Source organism: Aulostomus chinensis, chromosome 10, assembly GCF_037954235.1.
Source record: "Aulostomus chinensis isolate RoL2024-O1b breed Wild chromosome 10, RoL_Achi_v1.0, whole genome shotgun sequence".
NCBI lineage: Eukaryota > Metazoa > Chordata > Actinopteri > Syngnathiformes > Aulostomidae > Aulostomus > Aulostomus chinensis.
In genome coordinates, this window is record NC_141329.1 from 20,805,283 (window position 1) to 20,824,738 (window position 19,456).

At 41.9% G+C, this 19,456-nt stretch overlaps 1 protein-coding gene across 1 annotated transcript in view; it reads left to right on the forward strand.

Moving 5' to 3' along the window:
* Window positions 1–547: 547 nt before the first annotated feature.
* The window catches only part of axl (AXL receptor tyrosine kinase), a 33,536-nt gene continuing 14,627 nt past the window's right edge, over window positions 548–19,456 (forward strand). The window contains exons 1-7 of the mRNA XM_086216385.1: window positions 548–1,016; window positions 5,219–5,429; window positions 5,871–5,971; window positions 6,107–6,289; window positions 9,893–9,973; window positions 10,456–10,571; window positions 12,757–12,952. Of these exons, the coding sequence (XP_086072511.1) occupies window positions 872–1,016; window positions 5,219–5,429; window positions 5,871–5,971; window positions 6,107–6,289; window positions 9,893–9,973; window positions 10,456–10,571; window positions 12,757–12,952 (1,033 nt within the window). The 5' untranslated portion in view covers window positions 548–871. The remainder of the gene's footprint in view (window positions 1,017–5,218; window positions 5,430–5,870; window positions 5,972–6,106; window positions 6,290–9,892; window positions 9,974–10,455; window positions 10,572–12,756; window positions 12,953–19,456) is intronic.

Here is a 19,456-nt window from a genome sequence, read left to right on the forward strand (position 1 = left end):
CAGTAACCATCAGGTCATATAGTTAATGTGAGGACTGCAAACAGTGACCTATTAAACAGATGGTAAACACAAGATAATTCTAATATATACACCATAGCCCAGTACTTCAGAGGGTTACACTTTAATAATTCATATTTCAACTTTAAAAAAATCTGGGCCTCTGAGTTTTTGGTCTGATTTAATGCTTATTTCTTATATTAAAACATGATCATATCAAGGGTGTGCTATTGTTGAGCCCTGCAGACAGATCTCAGGTCTGTCTGCCCCAGACTGACACTTCAGTTTCACGCGGGAAACGGGTGATTTACTCCACCATTTGTAACCTCTTTATAATTAAAAAGCGAATGGGGGATTGTGCGAGACAATCAGCATGCCGCGGGGTTTCTCACATCCTCTGAGAAGCGAGGGAGACTCAGGAGTAGGCGGAGGAGGAGCAGGCTGGAAAAAAAAAAGAAGGACTTGAGTTGTGGAATTTGAATCCTCCTGTATGAAGGGGGGAGAGAAGGGAAAGAAAGAGGAGGGGGGGATGTCTGGGGAGTCGCAGGGAACCGGTGGGCAGGAGAGAGACGCTGCGGAAAACACCGACGCTTTCTAGAAATAGACTTCGGACAACTTTATCAGCAGGAGCAAAAGTTTGGTGCGCGCTCAGCTGTGCGCTTTTTGGATTCGTTTCGTTGGAAAAAAACAAACAAACAAAATAAGAGCACAAGAAGGAAGCAAGACTTCGCCTGAGCAGCTTGTTTATACAGTCTGCTTCTTTTAATGGGGAACTGAAACGACGGGATCCGGTTTATCTTGCTCTCATCTGTGGATAATCGCATTTCCACGTCAACTTTCTTAGCGCACAATTTTGCGCAGCGGAGATGCGGTGATGGGTGATGTTTCCGCAGCTTTTCTCCCGAGGGAAAATTCTAGAGGTGCTCTCCTTGTAAGAAGAAACATGAACGGGTTATTATTACTGCTCCTTACCGGCGTTTTATCCGCTTGGAGGCCGGTAACCGCCGGCACACTCAGCGGTAAGTCAGCTGCTGCCTTCATCCAATCTGACTATTGTTAGAGAGAAAAACATGGTAATGAGCAATTAGCCGAGTCAGCTTTCTACCCTGGACTCATTAAGTCAATTTGCTGTGGGGTGGAAAGAGTTACCACATACGCTCTGTCAACATCTGGCTCATTAAAATACTTTAAAAACAACAAGTTTTACTGTTTCAGTGAGTCAAATCAAGCTGTTGTTATGAAAGTGACTGACTGACAGCAGGTGAGGGTGATGAGGACAGCTGATTATCAGCTCTTTATGTTGTTGCATTTTCAAGAGTCTTTGACGAAACCTGAATTCTTCTGCAGGTTTCTTTTACTACCCAAAGCAGGTATCCAGAGCAGGAGCTCCTCCCGTCACGCCCATCTGTGAGGTTTTAAGAGATGTATCTCAGGGAGGATATAAATCCCGCTGTGAACATGAGCTGTGTATGAAGTTGTTTTTTTTTTTTAAAGAAAGGTGGTAACCAGACTCCTTTATAAATGTGTCTACATAGCAGCTCTTCTTACATGAAGGGCACTTGTGAGGAAATCCTGCCAACCATCATTCAGAAGCCATTATTTTGTTTGTTTGCTTTTAAATCCACTTAGGAAGCTTTGTCAGTGGATGAAATATTGACCATCATCTGTCAGCACGTGTGTTTTCATCATCATGGTCGTGCTGTCTTATCAGGAAGCGGCACCCCTGCCCCTCAGCAAATGTATGACTAAACACAGCTGTGATTTATTAGCTCTGGCTGATGATTTCTGAGTTTTTCCCTGATGTCTCAGTTCCTATTTGGATGTAGGGATGGCTCCGGCCCAGGGTTGTGGGGGATGAGGAGGGGTTTCAGGAGAGAGAATGTTTGTGAGTCAGAGCCGGTCTGACTCAGTGAAATGATGGATGGGCAAAGGGGGCAAGAGTGGAGGGGAAAGAGTGGAGAGGGGAGGTGGCAGAATGTGTAGCGATGAATCCAAAGAATGGCATGAAAGGGGCCTAAATGAGAGAAGGGCAACCGTGAATGGAGGGAATGAATTAGGCAGCGTTAAAAAGCCAGGAGGATGAAAGGAGGGACTGAAGGAAGGATAAATGTTCGGATTGTGTTGGGTATTTTTGGTATGTGCACTTCTACTGACATCTGAGTATTTTCTACAAATGAGAGTAGGAGGTGCAGTGTGGATCATGAAGAAAATGTGGGACCTTGAGGGAATTCAGGGGACAAAAGGGAGGAGACAGAGTAGTTCAGCACAAATAAATCACTAGAGACAAGCCACACACACACACACACACACACACACACACATACACACACAAACTGGCTTCTGCCTATCTCAAAATAATTCTAAAAAGGTTTACAACATAAAGGCAAGAGTCAGAGGAAAAAAACGAGTCTGTTTTTGGTCAATATGGCACTGAAAAATAACAAAGTCAGGCTCTTGCAGAATTTCTCAAAGAGGTCAGCCAAGCTTAAAAATAAAAGGTGGAATGACTTTTAATGCCAGAAAGCATACAGAGACAGCGAGGCGGTGAAGCGGAGACTCAGCGGGCCCCTTCATTTATTGCTCCAAGAACAAACTCTTTGATTGCTGAGGTTATGCACTTTGATTACAAGCACACTCACAGCATCAAGAGTATACTTATGGATAAGATCAGGGATTAAGGCTTGATTGTTTTTTAGCAGACGTTCACATTCATTTATATTAAGGGTTTTTATGTGTGTTAGATAAGTCGCAAGTGGAGTCGTCTGGGGTCAAAGGTTGAAGGTCAGCCATGAAAAAGACTAGGAGGGTAGGTTGACAAGCTTGAGAAAATCTTTACAGGCATCACTCATTGAAACAAATGTGATTTATTGTTTAATTTAAGAGCCAACTATGTTCTTATATTATTACCTCACCAGGGACGTTGTGGTTTTGATGTTGTTTGTGTGTGGGATCATGCAAAAACTACCTTTCATGAAGCTTGGTGGAGGGGCGGAACATTGGGCCAAGGAAGAATCCCAGAAATTTTTGTTGCATATTCGAATCACACAGGGCAGATCCAGGATGGGCTTTGTTTTTTTTTTAGAATTTATGTGTCATTGAAAGATATGAAATAATTATGATATTTACATTTATTTCTCGTGATATATCGCATTGACTTTTGTAGGGGATTAAAAAAAATCAGCCATGCTTCCAATATTTTGGGATATATTTCCAGACACGCATAATGTTAAAGTTATTGGTTTGCAATTTTGTTGAATTTGAATCAACTTTTTCCAATGTATTTTGCCGAACTTATCCTTGGGAAGTTCATGACAAAATTCAGGCATATTTCTAATATTTTGGGGGAAATTTTTTCCTGACATAGACCATACTTTCAGTGGCAGTTTCCTTTATTTAGGATATGATTTCCTGTTATTTTTCCAAGGATACGTTACACAAAACTTATATAAGAAGTTCTGTCATATTTGTAATTGTTTTTGGAAACATTTCCAGACATATGTTGTGGTGTCAAATGTGGATTTAGATTTCTCAGAAATGAAACTAAAACCATGTCTTATGGAACAAAAGCAGTCATATACTGTAATACATTTGGAAACATATCTGATGGTTTCAGATTAGTATAAAAGGGAAGAGTGGGCTATCGGCCTTGGCTGAGCTCGAAGCTCTCCATGTGCTTTTATCTTTCATCTGTTTTATCATGGTGAGTAAGGAATGCTTTGTGTTGGCCAACACTGTGGATGCTTTACATTTTTATTTGTTGATATAAAAGAAAGGAATCCGTAAAGAAAGTTGCCCATTATATGAAAGTGTCCTTGCTAGGTTTGTGTTTAGTGGAGATAGGGGCTGTGACCTTTCCTGTATCTTAAAAATGCGAATGCCTTACCCTCAACATCCCCAAGACTACCTCTCATTCCTTTTGAATGTCTTAAAAGTAAGAAACCAGACCTGGAAGTTTATACTCATCACATTTATGTTCCTGTCTGGGTAATTTTTTTGGACGTTGAGCAGATTTGCAGACATCTCGAGACGACCAACAGGCCTTTGACTGAACGTGTTTAGTGTCTGACACTTGTCAGCAGGAGCAGCCGCCGGCTAACAAGGAGCCTTTGTCCCAGTATCAGCTCAGGTCGGCTCCTCTATCAGTGAGAGACAGCAGATAACTGTGGTGGTGGTGGTGGTGGTGATATTGATGGAGGAAAACATTTATCAGAACCAACTCAAGCAAAATGCAGCATTAAGACGTAATTCTTTGATTAACTAACAAGTCGACAGGAATTCAAATCTCACCTGTCAATTCTCTTCCTTGTTTCATTGTCATTCATCAATGATTTGGAATTCGTTAAAGTAATACGTTACCCAAAAAGTGTATTTTGGGTCTTGAATACTCGCAAATAGTTGCCTTGAGCTCGCAAATGTCGTCCCCTCCTGCAGCCCGTATTTGTGATTCCAGAATGTAGAAAGAGTCAGCTGTGTATATTTAGCTTGAGGCAAATGACAGCTAACAACACCTACAACAACAACAAAACAACAGCAAAACTACCCAAACCGCCATTAACAAACTTCCAAGCACTTTGTCCGGTGTAATCCACATCTTCTTTATCCAGCCATACACTCAGTAATCAACAGCAATTTTAATTTCATGCAAAAAAACTACTATAACCCTTCCAAACCTGCTCGTTCAGGACACCTCTGGGTGCAACCGTTTGCACTTGTCCAAACTGTAATTGTTATTGTTGTTAGTTATTTGTTGTCATGAGCTCCAAGCTAAAAACATGGCTGGTTCTTCCTGCAGTCACAGAGAACTCATGAAGGAGGGAAAAAATGTCTTTGTGGACAAGGTCACCTACTTTTGAGTACTTGGAAAAAAACATTTTCTAGATGAAACCTAACTTTAAGTATTCATTATTTTAGATGTTAGAGCTGGTGGAAAGTATTTATATGTCTTGAACAGGAAAATAAACAAGCATAAAAACATTATACACCATCCTTTTTTGTTGTTAGTCATCCGCCTAACTGGCTGCGCAACTTAAACCACTTGAACCTCACAACCTTATTTCCATGACGGCAGCAGCGTCTTAGATCTAGAGCCAGAGCATCATTAGAGGATATCAGTATACTTTGTGCTTTACCAGCTTTTAAATTTGAGCTGTATACAAGATTTATTTTAATAAGTGACATGAAAACTCAACCGAATCTTGCTTATCCCCACTCTTATTTAAAGATTTGGAGTTTGAGCTGAGTCCCACCACTGTCATCTCCTCTCTGGGCAAACCTGTCAGACTGCACTGCACCCTTAGGGGTACTGGGGGTGAGGAGGAGGACCCCCCTGATGTGATCTGGCTGAGAGACAGTGTACCACTCCAGTATGCAGACACCGACCAGTCCCAAGTCCATACTGGCAGCAACAGCTGGACCATCAAGAGTACGCTGAGGTAGATTTGCTCTGCAATACTTGTTCTCTTGGTTCATCATGTTGGTACATGAGATTTAATGTCAATCATCCTGGCAGTGAAGCAGCCGCACGTGATCCGAGAATGCCATTCCTGTTCCTCCACTTTATCCAGCACTGCTACAGATTTACATCACTGTACTGACTCCCAGCTACTGTGGAGTAATTAGGGCCTGAGCCTGAAGGTACTTCAGGCGAAGACCCTATTATGTTTTTTAAATTTAAGCTTGAAATAACCCAAGTAAAATCCCATGTGCCTGTCCAGCTTAATGTATTTAATCCCGGTATGATTGGAGTGCAAAATTGGAAAAAAGGGAAGTCATCAGGATCAACCTCTATCCTGCTTTTGTCAGTGTGGTTTATTTTGCATTGCTTGATCTTTATGAAACCCATCAAATCCCAACTATCTCTGCACATTGTACAGTATTGAGAAAGTCCAGCTTCCAGACATGGGCTCCTATCAATGTGCTGTTCAGACAGATGACCTCCAGATTTTGTCTGATGAGGGGCGCATCCAGCTAGAGGGTGAGTTCAGTTTGATGACTCTAAAAGATACCTGCAGGTACCTGCACAAATATCTGTGCCGGTTTGTTGAGTAGGAAGGATTTAGAGTCTGATTGAGTCTCTTTCTCTCTATCTATCACCCCCCCCCCCCCCCAGGTCTTCCTCATTTCTCTACGGAGCCTCAGCACATGGCCGTGGTGGCTAACATCTCCCTGAGCCTGCACTGTGTGGCCCACGGACCACCAGAGCCAGTGAGAGTTATCTGGCTACAGGATGGTGCTCCTCTGAACTCCCTGGAGGACCCGGTGGCCCTGTCCCCCTCCACGCTCAACCTCACAGGTATCACCATTCGTGCTATATTATCTCAACTCTGAACACAACATGTGGTCAGCCTCAGGCTTGTTTTGAACAAAGACCCAAACCATGCAGCTCAAAAGTTCAAAAACCCCAGCTACAAGAATAGTTAGTTGTTTTTTTACCCAGTGACTGATGAATTAATGTAGTTAATATACCCAGTGAGAAGTGCAGCTTATTGCATCAGGCTCTCTTATATTTAAATGTTCTATAAAATTGCAATGTCAGAATCATTGCTGTAATTTAATCCACTCAGACTGATTATTCTGCTCCGCTTGAAAAACAACTGTAACTACCTTCTATAGTTTCAAAAACCTCCAAATCCCCCTCCCTGGCTTGAACACAACTACCAATTACCACCCTCCCCGGAGAGAGCGGGCTGCCTGGCTCTGTGCCAGCAGATCCATTGAGGATATGCCCCGTGGTTGTGTGGTTAATGGGTAAAGATGGAGCAGCAGGCACAAGAGGGACTATTGGGGGAAGAAAAATAGATGTTCAGAGGACACATAGAGATAAAAGAATAAGAGAATGAAAGGAGGAGGTTTTGGATGCAGCTTGAATGCTAACCGCAGCCGCCTGCCAGATAGCTGGTGTGTGTTTAGTCCAGCAGTAGGAGGACAGTTAGAGCTGGCTGAGTCAGGCGGAAGAAAGAGGGCGCAGGCGGCAGTGGCGTTTGCTCGAAGAATTCAGTTTGACTCATCAGAGCGGGCTGGCTGGTGTAGACCAGGACCCTTTTGACAGTAACCTCCACTCATATCTTTGGAATGGACAGCTGCTGTGGTAGACCACAGGTTCAAACTAAGGAAAACAAAAAAAAAAAAACTTCAGTGGGCTCCTACACACAGGAATGGCATGAAGTACCTCTAAAATTAAAAGGTGTTTTGTGTGAGCATTTGCCAAATGTTGAATTCACTCTTACCGGTACTGAGGACTTTCATGATCTATGTCGTGACGAAGTCCCCTTCAAGTGTGACGTGGACTGGCTAAACACTGAATGGTATCAGCGATGATGTGAGTGCTGCATGGGTCTCTTGTGGTGAAAAAAAGACTTAACTAGAGTCAAATGTCTCAATTTACAAGGTGATTTATGTCCCGGCCATCATTCATGGTCTAAACTTGTAGAGACTGAACCAGTGTGGGGAAAAATTGGCCAAAATCATCATCATCCAGACATCTGGAGGGAGCACAGAGTTGCAGTGACTCACTTGTATTATTAAGTGGTATTATTAGACTGGATGGACCAGTGCTAAGTGGTTAGAATGCTAATTCCAGTAGATAACAACAAATTTCCTTTCCAGGATTGATAAAGTGTTTCTAATTCTGGTACCTCTACAACACATGTATTTGTCTGAACACCAAAACTTGTATTTCGTCACATTCTGTTGGAAAATTTTCGTTTTGAACGGAACACTTGCCTTTGTACCTTTAACTTCACCATGTTTTCCATCCATATCTGTTAATAATACCTCTTCTTGAGTTGTCTGATGGTTTCATGGATTAAGACGTTAATGTATGAATTAACATCAAGGTTAAAGTTTTTATGTAGCCAATAATGTATGTCATTTTGTTTTAAAGACCTGCCAAACATAAGCAAAAACTTTTGACTTCTTGTTTTTTAAAGGTTTTTGCCTTCAGCTTGATCTTCAGCACATGAAACACTATTAGATTGAGCTCAGGTGACAATTTTAATCCGAACGTTCAACTTTTGGATGTAAAAATATATGTATTTCATATTATGTGTTGATGAAGTCACGAAAACTTTGTTTGATTCAAAAATAGTGGAAACAGTCGTACAAAACTCATGTTGTTTACGGTGATCTGTTTTCACTGTACTGTATGTATGAATCACCGAGCCATGACTCGTTTCCCCAGCTGACATGAAGGCTGTTGGTCAGCACAGACGCGCTCATGTGTTTACTTCTTCCTAGTGAGCCATTCTGACATTTTCAGCTGATCAGAGGATGTTGTGTTGTGGTCAGCCGATGGAGGAGGAAGGAAAAAGACAGACAAGTGGTGCAATCTCGAAATGGCCTGATGGGCAGTTCATTTACCCACACAGTCAGCGGTCATCCCTCACCCCCCCCCCCCCTTGTGAATATCGTACCCCCTGTTCTTTTAGCGGCCACGATACAATGGAGGCATGGTGCCGTCAGCGCAGAGCGACACACTGCAATATTCTGTGCGTTTGTGGCTGATTGTCAATGTTGGGGTGTTAGATAACAGTGATAAAACTTGAAATATCACGTGTGTGTGTGTGTGTGTGTGTGTGTGTGTGTGTGTGTGTGTGTGTGTGTGTGTGTGTGTGTGTGTGTGTGGGTATTGTAAGCCTGTGTTGTGGAATGTTTCAAGTGTGTGAGCTTGCTGTGAGTCACTTTGTGAGAGAACTCATTCTCTGTTGAATGTCAGTGTGTGTCACAGTGTTCTGGCCCCCTTCAGAGGAGCCCCAGCTTCTTCAAAACAACAACTCAGACTTTTTACACCTGGCTGCTGTTTTCGAAACAACAGTTCTAAAAATGTTACGTATTTTAGCTGGTAAAACTACATAACTCACTACTCAAGAAGTTGCTATTTTAACTTTAAGTTAGCGCACGTACGTTCGGTCATGTAATACCACTTTGTACCTCTGTGGGCGTAGGAAAACACAGCTCTTCTCTGATTTAGGCCACTTGTATCTTTGTCATGATCCAAAGCTCTTGACCATTATTAGTAAATGGAGATCTTGACCATTCTTCTGAGCCCCTTCCTCACTGCATGCATATTAACAGATCACTGATATTTTACTCTGCCCCACTAAAGTTGAAAATAAATCAATTTTCCAGTGGAAGCACAGTGCAATTTCCTGTGCAAACTACTGACTGAAAGCGACAAAGAAGAATTTTTTCCTGGTTTTAATTTTTGTCAGCGATAACTGAGCTAACTGGGAAGTAGCAGGGTCCCATTTCAGGCCTAAGAAGCATGGTATGGAGCTGATATATTTGCAGATAGTGTTGAAGTATTTCTACCAGTATCTGATCCATTTGTGATCTGGTCTCAGAATCTAAACAACTCTGGTTCGCTCTAGTGGTTTGAAGTATTGAAGTATTTGGCACTTGCCAGTTTTGAAAATTACAAATAGCACCTTTAAGCTTAAGAAGGGTGCCTGACATGAGGTTCACATTTGTGTAAATCAGATATGATGGAGGCTTCAGGTTACATACGAAATTGTTCCTACAGCAAGAGCATATATTGAAGTGAAGCAGGCCGAACACACATGCTGAAATATTATATTTTAAATGTCCTGGAAGACACAGCCATAAAGCTTCAACATCAAGACAATGTAGTTCATTCACACTCATATACAATTTGTCACAAATGGGAGATAACTATCTGACAGTCTGAGATAGACCCGCAAAAACTGATTTCCCCCTCCCTCAAATATGTGCTCTCACATTAACAAGCACACACAAACCCCCAAACTAATCGTCCTGCTGTTGAAAGCGCTGTATGGAAACTATTACCTTCACACTAGTCTCACCAACTCAGCACGCTGAGCAAGATGTTCTGGTTTCACAATGTTTCCCTCACATGCAGGTGTCGTTTTTCTTCCAGGTTTGAACAGGACCAGCACTTTTTCCTGTGAGGCCCATAACTATAAGGGTGTGTCCACATCTGGATCTGGCACTATCACAGGTAGGCGTCACACTACCGAAATACATCTCAATGTTGTTTGCTTATCAACAAAATTGTTGCTGAGTAATCAGAGTTTAGATCATGGTTGATCAAGGGTGTGTCATTGGTCAGAAGTTGAGTGTTTCTCATTGGCTGCTGCTTATTCAAAAGATGTTTTCTGACCTTCTGAGTACTGAATTTAGTAGCCCGGAACTCTAAACATAGAAATTCATTATTGGCCCAAAACTCTTAAAGTCACTCAAGTAGTCCAATGATTATGATCATTTAAACAAGTAACACACATTATGTTACTATAATAATGATTCAAGGACAATCTTAGACAACAGCAACACTATTACTGGGACCCAGATGAAATTAAACTATTGTCACACCGAAAACTCACATATATTTTACCACTGGCAACACCAGCCATTAACAAGTGGTATATCTAGTTCCTACTAAGAATCAGTCAATTTGTTTTTGTTTTTTTGTTTTTTCATTAGTGCTGCCATCCCAGCCTCAGAATCTACATGCTGTGGAAGTCACCGCGACTAGCCTCCGTTTGGCATGGCAGCCTGGGTTTGGAGGCGACTACCCAATAATTCGCTGCTCTGTTCAGGTGAGTCAAAAACAACAAGCGCGAAATAAATCACTATTCCTGTTTGAAATGTGTTGAACAAACACATCATCCACTCTCTATTGGTTTGATCTTGAGCTTTGCCTTTTTGCAAAGCTAATTTTAAAGACAAGAGAGCTGGTTTTTCTTCTTCGAACTCACCCCTCCCTGCTTTATTCATGTACCAGAAGATCAGGTTTCTCTCTGGGAAAGTGGCCTCCTGGACTAATCGTATGCAGTACCGCTCCCTCGCTTGTACCACTATATTGGCCATTACAGCTCATAACGGAGAGGAGGGACATTTTCTCCTGGAGAAAGAAGCAGTGCAGCACCACCCCTAAGCGTCTGGTTCTAATAAAGCTGCCTCTCATACCTCTTGCTGCTTTTGCCCCCTCTCCTCCCTCAACCCGCGTAGGGAAACAAGGCGAGGGGCCAGCTCAGGCAGAATGGGGCAAAAATCAGAATTTAATGCTTCATTGTGTGGGCGAAGGGAAACATGAAAAGAGCTACAATGTAGAGAGCAGGAGGATTTCACTGTGCTCCCAGAAAGAAAAGGGTGTGTGTGAGATAGTACGAAATAAATAAACGGAGAAAGTCAGATTAAGGAAACAGGAAATGTCCATGACAGCAGGTATTGTTGATGTGAGCCATACTCAGGGAATGCAGGCTGAAGTGTGACTCAGAGCTGAGCTGTACAATTAGATTAAACACACTTGTTTATAGTCTGGACGGTGACTCACTGAGTCAGGAATGACTCTATCTGGCTCTCTTTTACTCTGTAGTTCTCTCACCCATACACACCCACACACACACACACACACACACACACACACACACACACACTCTGACACATTCATACACTCCTCATTCAGCTTTATACACACAGGGAACACACCTCCTAACTCATGCCATGAGGAAAAAATCCCCCGCCCATTTGAATATGATTGTTTTAAAAGTCGTCATCAGGCAGCATATAGCAGTACATTCTTACACACACACGTACACACACACACGCACACACACACCCAGCCCACCTTGTTTGGAGCAGCCTGATAATCATCACACATTAGAGGACAATGTTCCAAAGCTGCAACTTTAATGTGGGTTTAAGATTGTTCCACTGAAGACTTTTGTGTTCCTCTTCAGCGCAAAGATTTTGCAGAAACAGCACTTTTCTGCCTGTTATGTTTTTTTTTAACAAGTTCTGCTTTCAGTGCACCTTGCTGAGCTGGGGTCATGTACAAAACAGCAGTGACATCCCTCCTAACCGCGATCATGCACGCAGCACCGACTCTTGTTAAAGTATCTTTTCACCTACAAAAATATCTACATTTGCATTCTCATCAAAAATGAAGTGGCTGCAATCCTAGGATCACATGTCTGGTTTTCATGACAGTGCAAACTAGATGACCACTAAAGGCTGTGTTCAACTGAGATACCACTTACTATTGAAGTACTTACAGTTTTCAGGGCCTGTTTGTGCAATGTTTGTTATTTGTTCAACCACATTAAAAACTGTCAAAACCAGCTCATCTTGCAGTACGTGGCCATCATCACCACCCACACAGCTTGCAATCGCATATGAACAACTTTATTGATCCCTCAAGGAGGAAACTGAAAGTTACCATATAGATAAATTGAACGGCAAATTATAAAACACTTTATGTTATTATCATATTATCCATGATAGATTCATATTCATCCGTACTGTCAATTCCAAAAGATCCAAAAGAAGATTAATGATGGGAGAAATATGAATGTGTCCTATAAATTTATGTATCCCATAGACATAACTGAATTGGGAGTTGTATACGCATGTATCTTTGATTAAAAAAAAATAAAGCAAAACAACATATAAGTCTAACGGTTGGAGGGTTTTCCAGTATTCAGGTAGATCAACATATAATTGTGAAAGTCATTGTCAAATGGGTTGAATAAGTATGTATGAGCATCCTTCACTGTCTCTGAAGGCTTCAGCTGTACCTGCACTCGAAGACCACCGAGCCTCCTCCTGTTTGTTCTACAAAACCAAAAATTCAAAAGAAAAGAAAGAAACTCTGATAACAACCATTAATCCGGTAGCTGCAAAAACTCTTGCAGGAGTTTCATTTTGTGTTTACAAACCGAATACAGTAAAAACATGAATAATACTTAAGATACATTGAAGTTTTATGTCTGAACATTCCAGGCCAAACATTCAGGGGGGACCTTCCCAGAGGGCCCAGATATGATGATCCACAACCAGAATGTGAACATCCCACCAGCCACCCACCTCATTGGCGACCTTGAGCCCCACACCCTTTACGCCATCAGGGTGGCCTGTCACAGCAGCCAGGGTCCGTCGGACTGGTCGCCCTGGGTGGAACTACGCACTTTCGAAGGAGGTATGAGTCTTCTTGTTTTACACTTATTTTAAAGTAGGTCAAGATCTAGATTGCTGCTCGAGGTCCAGGTCTCCACCCATTCCTGCTCCTGCTGCATAAGATAACCAGTACAAAACTTAACCAGCAGCTACCAGACCCAGCTGAACCCTTTGAACCTTGAATTCTTTAATGATGTAGCCAGTATGTGAGTAAATACATTGGACTGGGACATTAACATAAATACATATTTCTCATTATAATAATACAGTTTTGCTTGTTACTGCCAAAAATATCAAAAGTCTCAGAGTAGGATTTTCCGGCTATGAATTCCTGTGGTTTTAGTTTTTTCCCCCTCATTGGGTCAAGTCCAGTTCAAGTCTCAGGTGAAGTCTCTGCATTTCAACATGTGCAAGAATGTTAGTGGCTTTTACATAAATCCCTTCAATGCATTGCTCTGCTCTTTTCTTTTTTTTTTGCTGCTCAAATTTTGAGCTGCCTGATACCAGATCCAATGTCGAGGGCACAGACCTCAGGGTCCTCAGAGTCCTCAGATTTAAACCTGGGTTTAAGTCTGTTTTAAATGAACTGGATCTATTGATGCTGCTGTCTTTGCAAATTTCTTCCATAATATTGAGCTGGAGCTGCTAATGTTTGGCAGAGCTGCTAGTGATCTGATTTCGTTTGCCTGCTCTCGGTGCAAAGAAGCAGGTACATGGTTGGTGATCTCTGCTTGGAAAAAAACAAACAAAACAAAAACGTTGTTGTTTTGAACTGGTAGCAGCTCGCTTCTTTTGCCTGGTTTACTGGAAATATAAAGAAGTAGAAAAACAAAACAAAACAATACAGATGTGTTCTAGACGAATCAACCTCCCAAAAATCCTTGTGGAAAATGGCAGCATAACCACCTCCATTTTTTTTTAATTCACACCGCTGAAAGAATGTTGCCATGCTGATGCTGCTCACCCAACACCAATCCAACAAGGCGTTGATACTTAAGCTTCCCGGTCTCAGCCTTTTGACAGACGGCTAAGCTGCCCAATCAGGTGCTTTCTGGATTCGGCTGTTGATGGACAGCTATACGGGCCAACCAATCTAGCTGGTAGCAGTTTTTGATTGGGTGGAGGTAAATTAAGCCCAGCACTTCTTATGTATTAGGGATTTTGATGCTTCCTTTTTTAAAAATCCTAGTTTTTTATTACCATTGAGACATCATGAAAAATACAGGGATTATAACAAAAAGTACATTGAAATCTGGGTACCTACCCCTCCTTTAAGTTGGCTAAAAGACCTGATTCCCAAATCAAAATGAATTGTCTTACTACTAGATAAAGAAATGGTAAAAAAAAAATACTTCCACCCGTTATAAGTCATGGATGATAGGATGTATCGCAGGTCTCCTTCTATACTGTATTATAGTAATATTCCTAAACCAAGTCTGTGTTTCTGAAAAAGGCCAGACACAAACTGCTGTGAACTCAGTTTCAAATGTAAACTCTTGAGGTAGAGGGCGGATTGGTATTGATGGTGGAGGAGGCAGAGACAGACGGAGGGAGGAAAGGAGGGAGGCTGGACGTTAAACTCTCCTGAAAGGTCTCAGTTAGGACCGCGGTGTTGTGTCCAAACTGTAACGTTGGGCTGCTGTTTGTGTAGAGCTTAAACTGAGGTGGGATTTTCCATGCCTGCTCATGCCGTCTCTATCCCTGCATGAATAGCAATGGAAACAGCATATAAGGAGCGATATGCCTCAGGAAGGATGATGGGGGCTTTCCGTGGCGGTAGTGTAATCTAAAAACACTTTAAACATCATTTCTCATAAACAGAAAAGGAAGAAGTAGCACTCCTTCAAATCCCAATAATGAAGAAGAACCTAAAAGTGGTACTGATATCTGCTTGCTTGAGATAGTCAGGATTTTCAAGTTTCAGTTCTTTATTGAACAGAGATCTTTGTTCCGTTTTAGGGGAAAGAAAAATACACAGTTTACTTAAACCAGGTCATTTCTATTTGGACAATTCGGTATTGTTTCTTTCTTGGCAGCACTTTAAACACCGATGAATCAGAGGATGATAAGATTCACCGGAAAAAAAACAAAAGGAACATCTTTTCTTTTTAAACAATGAAAACGCTTTTATTAATGTGGCCTGCTGACATTGAAAATGACTCACTGACAAAGGCAAGAGGCTGGAGTGCATCTGTCCTGTTAGAGCTTCCTCTTCTTGTCCTAAACTTAAGCTAGAAACCTAGCAAAATAGATTATTTTGCCGTAAAGTACTCGTAATTTGATACCTTGAGCTCACAAAGACATTCTACAATACTTTTTTGCTCTCTAATCCAGAAGGAGCCAATCACCTGTAGATAACTATGTTAGCCATTAGCTTTAATTAAGTTAATGATGACTGACAGACAACAGCAACAAAACTGCCCCAAAAAGTTTGCTTACAAGCTTTCAAGGTTTTTGTTTGGTGTCATCTATGTCTTTTTTAGTTGGGCATATGCTCAGTAATCCACAGAAACCTTGATTTCTTGTTCTGGAACACCTCTGGTAAGGTGATACCAAGAACATGCGCACACCAAGTTGGTCCCACTGGTCACACTCCACGTTTCTTCACAGTAGTGTCAAACTGGAAGTGTTATACGGTTGTGTTTCAGTTTATGTTTGAGTGAATGGAATTTGCGGACAGTTTTTGGAAAGATTTGCTGTTGTCATTGGCCATAAACTTCAAGCCAAATAAACGTGGCTGGCTCTTCCTGTATGGAGTCACGCAGAAGTATTGCAAGAGGGGAAAAAAACAAACGTTTGATCAGCTTTAGTTGTTAGATACCTATTTTTAAGTACTTGAAAGGTTAAAAAAAAATTTGGGAGGGGAAGCATCATTTTAATCATAACGTTTTAATTGCTTAAGGGGGGGTTCTTGTTTTTAATGTTTACATACATCCCATCCATACAGCTCATTTGATTTGTGTCAACTGTTTGTCAAAGATAGTTTAGGGGATGCAAAAGGTTATAGAGTGAAGAGGAGTGGTAGTCTCCTCACAGATTAGACACATTTTCCATGTCTCAACTCTAAAACTGTAGCAAAACTCCCACTAAAAAACTCATTTAATTCCATGTGTTTCCCATTAATGAATTGTGCAAATATGTGCTGCACTATCTCCTAAATGTGTCATCCTGGCACAAACATCCACATTTACCGCTCCTCCCTCTCCTCCCTGATTCTTGTGTTTTTTTTCACTTCATTACAGACTTGCCTCCTACCGGCTCTTTTCTTTTCTCATATCCAGCCTGCACTTCCCTCAAATAAACTGGGCCACGAGTCCCTCCCAATCTCACGTCTGACTGAGACTTCAGAGGATTTCTTTTTTTTTTTTTTTTTTTACTGCATCTCCAAACAAGCAGAACAACCTTTTTTTTGGTCAGAATCCAGTCTTTCAACTTTACTCCTTCCGAGTCTTATTTCCCCCCTCTTTTCTGACCCCAGATGCCCTGTGATGTCTCCACAGCAAGGCACTGTGGGAAAAAAAGCCAAAGGAAAGTGGGTTGATGGTGGGAGAAGACAGAGCAACAGGGGGAAGGGGCGCTTTGAGAAAACACTCACTTTTGCCATTTTCCCAAAGCCCATGATGTTCCCCAAGGGTGTGAGAACAGGAGGGGGGGGAGGGGGGGGTGGTGGGACAGGAAGACTCTCACCCTGGTAATCCCAAAATTGCAGTGGGATTATATTTTACATATCCATTCTAATAAAATGTTTTTTTTTTTATTTTAAAATATCTCCAGAAACACATTCAACAAAATGCAAACAGAACTGACAGGTGTTGTTGTGAGTCAGATTTTTATGCAGTTAACTGTTACAAAAAATGCAGATTAGTAGTGAACTAAAAAACACTGCACTCATATCCACCAAGTATCATCAAGATATCATCAAATTCTGCCCATAAATTTCCTTCCCAACTGCCAAAAATAGGTTTTCCTGAGCCCTGATCCAAAATAGAAAACAGTCATTTGGATCCTGGAACTACAATTTAATCCAGATTGCGTGTAATTTTTCAGATATCCTGCTAACACACACCACATGAGGTCAAGTTCTCAGTTTCCGGGCATGCAGCTAACGTCAGCTGAAGCTGCTGCAGAATTTTTTGCTTTGAAGGCCCAAACACTTGGAGAGTGATTATTGATGTGTGTCACTTGACGATTCTATGAGGCACCGCAATAGCAGGTTTGAAAAGCTTGCACCCACACCACAAAACCAGATCATGCAACTGCTGGTTTACATTCTTTATTCAGTTTATTTCAAACTTGAAATGAAATAGAGGTGGATGAGCACTAAATCATAACAAGACGAATCGTGGGGATACATTTTTATCGAAATTCTGGCAGTTCAGGAAGGAATCTGGAGTTTTCTATCTTTTTTCTCTAGTTTAATATTTCAACAATAAACTGTGTGATTTAAATGAAAGTCAACCACCAGTGACTGTGTAATTTCTGTCAAATCAAGCGGAGATGATTCATTTAAATAAAACAAAACAGTAAAAGCAGCAGCAAATCAAACACACAACACAAACAGGTTTGGCTCAGTAGCAGTTTGAAGGCAGTTTGACACACATGAAAGCACTTTAATGTGTGAGAGTTTAAAAAAGGTCTCTGTACTTAGATATATTTAGTTTGAGCAGGTGATTCCTAAAAGGTAAAAGGTGTTTTGTGGCCAGTTTTGTATTTCGCATTTGCAAATATTTCAGAGGTTCATCTTCGTCAAGCTTTCTGTATCGGGCTTGAAATTGGGATGAGGTCACATGGCTTTCTTTCTCAAAAGTGTCGAAATTTGGCACCAATCAGTTAAACGTCACCCAGTTCTCTGTAGTAATGACATAGTTCGGTTCCGTTTCCAACTCTACCGAATCCCTCCACAGATTTGTTTTATCACATCTGACGTCTGTTTCTGTAACAGCAGAATTAACACAGCCACACCCAAACTCTTCTCCCCGATCTCCACTAGCACAAACATTCACTTTCGGCTCACTTTGACACCACTGCCAGTTAGAACCGCGATTATTAAACAATTCACTGAAGTCAGAAAATGGTCTTTCCACCATAAAAACGTCTAACAAGTTGTCCTCAAGAGTTCTGTGATGACACGAACATTCGTGCTTTGACTGATCTGTGAGACGTGTTTCCTGTGTAGTGCTGAGCTTGTTTTCATTTATGGAGAACAGGCTCCCAGGGTTATGAGTCAGTTTTTGGCTGAAGGATGACCCTTTTCCATCCATGTGTCGACCCATGTGAAGACTAAATGGGGCGAGAGGGCGTGATGAAGCCCACAGAAAGAGAGAGAAGAGCAACTCTGCTGTTTTATGTGCCGGTCCAACACGCCTTCATCAATAGCAGAACACAAGAGGATGTGAAACAGTAGTCTGTCGTGGATGCAGATGTTAGCCTCAGCTACTACGCACAAATTAACATCTCTGTTCACTCAGACTCATAAAAAAGAGGGAGGCATTACCGCAGAAGAGAAGAGAAGTAATCAGGGTGGGATGCAGGAGAAGAGAAGGTGAAGAAGGGAGGGGGAAGCAAGCAGCTATGTAACAAAGAGGTGGAGGAGCAAACCACAGGATGATGGAGAATAGGTGGAGACAAATCAACTTGACTCAGAGGGGTTTTTTTTTTTTTTTTTTTTTCGTTGTTGCTGGCGGGCAGAACAGGGACCACATGTGGAAACAATCATCCACCAAACGCTTCCTGATAACATCATCCGTAGCCTGGGCCATGTTTCCCCAAACTCACACTGGCTCACTGCATATATGTGTGTTTAAGTTTATGTGCGTCCAGCTCGTTTGTGTGACTTTGTAAGCCTGCAGAAGGAGCGAGAAGCAAAGACAAAGAGAGCTTTAAGTCAAACGGCAGCAATGGAAATAAGCAGATTCATGGACAGGTTCTTGGATTTCTGAGCTATACAAAGCGTTAATCTCTCTCACGCTCACACACACACACACACACACACACACAAACACACATGCAAACACAAATTCCTCATACTATTTCTAGCATGTTGTTCAGTGAGGTTGGTCTCCACTGGGAATATCTCCTAGCAGCTTTTTTCACTCTCCAGAAAAGGCAAGAAACGGAAAAGGCGAGCAAGAGAGAGAATAAAGATATTGGAAAAATGGTGGTTGACGACTAAAAAGAGACAGTGTGACGGCGAGACACACACACACACACACACACACACACACACACACACACAAACACACACACAGGTCTGAGAGTCCATCTGTGTTCATCCAAACATGGAAACCAAAGGAAAGCACAGTAGCTTCTGAATCTAATCTCAACTGCCCTCAGCCAACCATTTTTGTCCTAATAAAGCCGAGTTCTCCACATTCTCTGACATCTTCTCCCTCCAGCTGTTGTAGTTATCCACACCCTCGAGGCGCCAGGCTGTCAAAACAACACACGCCTGGCTGACCCCCAGCCCACTGGCCCCTGGCCATGCAGCATTACCAGCTCATCACTCATACCCACAAACCTTCGACAC